Here is a 5,094-nt window from a genome sequence, read left to right as displayed (position 1 = left end):
AACTTTTTATTTATTGAATTTTGATACAAATGTCTTAGTATTATTTGATACAAAATATTGTGCTCTCATTCCAATAAAAAATAGAGCACCCTAACCTAATCCAAGACCGCTTGTTTCGTTGCTATTCACTTTGTTCAGGCTTGTGTAACACGCACATGAACTTAATATTATGCAAAGGAAACTAATAAAAAAGCTTGAACTTGTGGGTAGAAATATATAAATTCCAAAACTTGCGGGGCACACTGTAATTTCCTCCATTGAATAACACTAAAAATTTGGGACCGTACGTGTGCTTCTCTACCCTACGAAGTCCACAAACAATGGCGGCCAGGATGTTCCAGAAGCGACTACTCTCTCTCTTTGTCCGTAATCAAACTCAGCTTCAGACCCATTTCCCTAAATCTAAAGGTGATTTCTACGAATTAAGATAATACTAATGTTCTTTTGATTACTATGTTTTCGTTTTTGGAAGTTTAAAACTACCGTATGCTATGTTTGGTTTCTAAGAAAACTGAGGTAAATTGAAACAAATACTAACAATGTGAAGATGTAGCTGGTTTTGGGTTGTGGGTTGTGTTTAGTTTTGTTAAAAATTGGTTTTTTCAAGATGAATATTTGGCTTAGTCTTAGTTTGTTAAGTTGAATGAAATTAAAGACTGAAAGCAAAAATTTGGTCTTTTTTGACTTATTATTAGTTTCTTGGCTGAACAGGTGAAGGGTTTTTCTGTGGGTTTTATTTATTTATTTTTTGTGTTTTCCTTGAAGAAACAAACTCGCAGTTGAGTGTGTAGAAGAGTTGAGAATAGAGTTGGAAGCTACAAAGGGATAACAACTGAATAAGGTTTATAATTATTCCCAATAGCTTTTTTCAACTATGAGAGTCAGACATAGTACATTTGATTTGAAGTTTGGAGAGAGAACTTTGGATTATTAGCTTATTATTCTTTTGCATTATTAATCCACATGAGTGTGCTGAAGACCAAGTACCAATATGTTAAGATTGCATATTTGTTGATTGAATTTAGAATTTTATGAGGAAATATTGAACATGGTCTTTATTAGGGGTTTGTTTTAACCCTTTTGGCAATGGTTTGATGGCTTACCAGCTTCGGTGGAAAAAGTAATACCATCAATTAAAAATGCAGTTAATTAAAGATTAAAAAATTGAGAAATTCTTTTAAAAATCTAGCAAGCAATGATGAATCATATTGTGATGATGAAGACATATCCTTGACATCCTTGTATTGATCTTAAGGGTGTGGTAGAATGCGTTTTGATAATCTTTGGCAACTCAGTTAAAACTAAAATTTATTTGATTCCTCGGTTTCTAGGCCTTAAACTGAGATGCTTCCTTGAACTTTTGGTGAAGTGGATGAATTATGGATGTGTTTCTCAAGTTTCATGTTACTACCATACTAATGAAACATCTTACTTAAGAGCAATGATACTAGCTATTTGTTGTCCTATGATCATGTAGGAAGTTCACATTACTCATTTCACCACTGCATTACTGAAACATTTTACTTAAAATAAGTAAAACTAGAGTGGTGACCAAGGATGTTGAGACCTAGGAGGTGGAAACATTTATAGAAGATAGAGTAGAGATGAGCACTTCAGGACTGTTCAAAGTGCTTATATTGATCTAATATACTCTTTTGCTGCAGAAGAGTTTATTTCTGACTTTGCTGGTTCAGTTAAGTTTCCTTGTGTTATTTAAATGTTTAGATGAATGTCTTACTAAGTAACATATTTTCCTGCTTGAATTATTGTTTATATTATTTGCTTGATATCTTAGTCATCTCTGTCTCTGTATGGCTTTTCGCTTATTGGTGGCAGAATCTTTTTGGCAATCTCTTCAAGCTCTTCCTTCTGCAAATGCATGCTTTAGCAGATCCGAATTTTGTCAAAGAGGGATTCAGACACAAACACAACCAACTAGCCATGCCAATGAAGATTTGGAAAATCATGAAACGGGCACTTTGAAGCCTGATTTTGACTCAGTAAATGCTCCCTCCAATATAAACACTAATGATAGTTCAACCGTGAAGTATTCTGCAAATTCTAACTTGAAGCCATCCGCAAGGCATGATCTTGCCATGATCTTTACTTGCAGGGTCTGTGAAACAAGATCTGTGAAGACAGTTTGTCGCGAATCATATGATAAAGGGGTGGTGGTGGCACGATGTGGTGGGTGTAATAATCTACACCTGATTGCAGATCACCTTGGAATGTTTGGACAACCAGGGAGCATTGAAGAATATCTGGCTGCTCGTGGTGAGGAAGTGAAGAAAGGTTCTGTTGATACCCTGAATCTGACGCTTGAAGATTTAGCAGGAAGCAAACCTTGAAAGAATTACATAGCAGTTTTCAGATGATGTTTCTTAGTTATGTAAGAATTACATAGCAGTTTTCAGATGAGGCTTCTGAGTAATGTATAATTATCTGTGAACCTAATTTTTGCTTGTTTTGTTAAATGGTTTTTTTTTTTTTGGATATATTTTTAATATTAAGTTGCCTATACATGTTATTCATATAAGCAATCACAAATGGTTTATGCATAGCATTATGCACTTGATAATCTAATGAAATTGCCGGGCTGCGTCTGTCAGCTAAAATACTGGTAATCCATTGAATGAAGATGGAAAATGTCAACATGAGGATTACAAAATGACAAACACCAATTGCTTAATTGTAATCAATAAAGTTTCCAACAGTTTTTGTCTTTTCCAAGGATAACTTATTGCCATTATTATTATTATTATTATGGTAGTGTATCTGGTTTATGTTTGCATGAAGGCCCTCTTACAGATGGGAGTTATTCTGCAACTTGGCAGGGTCAGTTCAGAATTTGGAGTTTTGAACCATTATGAGCTAGACACAAGCCAGATGATGTCTGAATGTTTTTCATCGATGAGCCAAGTGACAGATGCACCTCCATAGCCAATGAATTTTCTATATATCCAATCTTAATACTATTATGGAAAGATGAGGATTTTATTTTATTATTATTTTTTTTTTTCTGGTGTGTTTTGAAATGATTTGAACAAAGCAGATGAAAATGATTTCCTTGTTTTTGTAGAGAATCACGACTCACGAGGGCAGGCAAGTGTGTTATTTTGGAAATGAAGCATTTGGGAAGGTAGAGATAACCATATTAAACACTTGCATTGATTTACGAATGCTCAAACTCGAAGTTTTAATTGAATTTCAAGTCAGCAATCAGCATAACGAAATTAATTTAGTTCAATTAAATTTTCAATTGAGCCAAGACATATGACAAATATGAATAGCATTGAGCAACTAATTATCTTTAGTTCAATTGGCACATTCATTCCCACTAGAGGACAAGTATTGAATGGTATGAAGTTATAAAATATACAACCACCATACTTGTAAGAATTATACTTTTTCACCCTAAAAAATTTTAGACACTTCGAAAATTTCACATATTCTCTTTATTTTTGTATTGTCATAGATTTAAATGAAGTAAATGACAACTCAACTTAAAATAGAGTTAAAAAAATTTTCAGCATAATTTTTGGTGTTTGTTGTAACAAGGCTATTTTTAGCCAAGAAGCTAATACTAAGATTTAAGAAAGAGATTACACTAACTAGAAAAGGCAAAATTTTGAGTTAGATTTGGCTAAAATTTTTGTCCTACAAAGTAGACGACAGGCGTTGTGTAATTATTAACAACTAGTTTCACACGACAAAATAGTGCCTGTCGTATAGCGGTAGACAATTGAGGATTTTTTTTTTTTTGGGCTCAGAAAATGGAAATGAGAGGAGGTTTTTAATTTCCATAGTCCAAAGCCGAAGGACAGTTTCTAGTTTCAACCAGAAAAAACTATGGCTACTCGTCTTGTTCCGTCTGCTTTTTCAGCTCCTCTTCACAGCTTAGCTTCAAGAAGTTCCATGGCCATGCTGGATTTGGTCTCTTGCTCACCCAAGANTAATGATAAAAAATATAAAAAAAAGGTAATTATGGAGGGTAAGGGTTAAAAAAGTTTTAATGTTTTCATTTGGTTGTTGCATAAGGAAGGCAGAACACAGATTTTAGCAAGGTCCATTTGTGTTTCAAGAACTTTTTTTTGGTAAAAGAATAGAAAGATTGGTTTTTTTTTTTTTTTAATCAAGGCTATCACAAAGTGCCGATTGAATCAAATTCCATGTAAAAAAGGTGTGAATGAAGAAAAGAATAAGTCTCCCAAGCAGCGAGGGTCCTGACAGAATGAACTGGAGATTGAGTAGTGATGGTCAATTTGATGTTAGGTCATACTATGATGCTATAAGAGGCACAAGGGCAGTGACACATTTCCTTGGAAATGTATTTGGTGGGCACAGGCTTCAAAGAGGGTAGCTTCTTTTGTGTGGACAGCAGTGTGGGGAAAGGTTCTAATTGTTGATAGCCTTGTTAAGAGAGGCATTAGTCTAGTAATTTGATGTTGCATGTGTAGAAGCAGTGGTGAGACTGTAGATCATCTGTTTTGACATCGTGACATTACCTATAAATTGTGGACTTTTACCTTTCCAGTGTTTGTTGCACAATAGTAAAGCCCAGGAATGTTGTAGAGCTACTTTTTGGATGGATGGATTGGGTTGGAAAATATTCTTCAGTTATGTGGAACTTAGTTCCTTTATGCCTGTTGTGAACTTTCTGGATGGAAAGGAACAAGCATACTTTTGAGGGTGTGGAGGCCTCGGTTATTTTGCTATAATTTTCTTTCCTAAGAACTTTGTTTGAATGGTCTTGTGCTTTTGGGTCATAATGAGATACGTTCCATTGTAGAATTCATTGATTCTCTATTCATTTAGACTGTAACTTTTACCCTGTTATCAAGAAAATATAGGAGAAGGGGAAAAACCAAATTTTAAATCTAAAATTTTATTTTATGAAACCACAAAAAGAAAATCGTTTAAATGAGCCCGTGTTTCATTTTTTAAGATATAATAAGAGAAACATAGACTCGACTTGCTTTCTCTTCTTTTTCACTTAAGCCATGTTGTGCAGATAGCACCCCAGGACTCCAATCAATAACAGTAAATTAGCGGAAATTAAATAACAAGCACACACAAAGAACAAAAGAATTTACG

At 34.2% G+C, this 5,094-nt stretch overlaps 1 protein-coding gene across 1 annotated transcript; it reads left to right on the top strand.

The window, feature by feature from the left end:
• The first annotated feature begins 224 nt into the window (after positions 1-224).
• LOC111985447 (uncharacterized) lies at positions 225-2,488 on the top strand. The gene is made up of 2 exons (XM_065769727.1): positions 225-408; positions 1,837-2,488. The coding sequence occupies exons 1-2, from the start codon at positions 321-323 to the stop codon at positions 2,346-2,348; spliced, it is 600 nt and encodes a 199-aa protein (XP_065625799.1). The 5' UTR covers positions 225-320; the 3' UTR covers positions 2,349-2,488.
• The last annotated feature ends 2,606 nt before the right edge of the window (positions 2,489-5,094 follow it).

This window comes from Quercus suber, unplaced genomic scaffold (genome assembly GCF_002906115.3).
Source record: "Quercus suber isolate HL8 unplaced genomic scaffold, Cork oak 2.0 scaffold_1311, whole genome shotgun sequence".
NCBI classification, from domain to species: domain Eukaryota; kingdom Viridiplantae; phylum Streptophyta; class Magnoliopsida; order Fagales; family Fagaceae; genus Quercus; species Quercus suber.
This window is presented reverse-complemented; position numbering and strand designations above follow the sequence as displayed.

Bases quoted from the DNA above. Each gene is read 5' to 3' on its own strand.
- LOC111985447 (XM_065769727.1), top strand. From the start codon at position 321: ATGGCGGCCAGGATGTTCCAGAAGCGACTACTCTCTCTCTTTGTCCGT. The intron at 409-1,836 runs GTGATTTCTACG...TATTGGTGGCAG, and splicing joins CCATTTCCCTAAATCTAAAG to AATCTTTTTGGCAATCTCTT.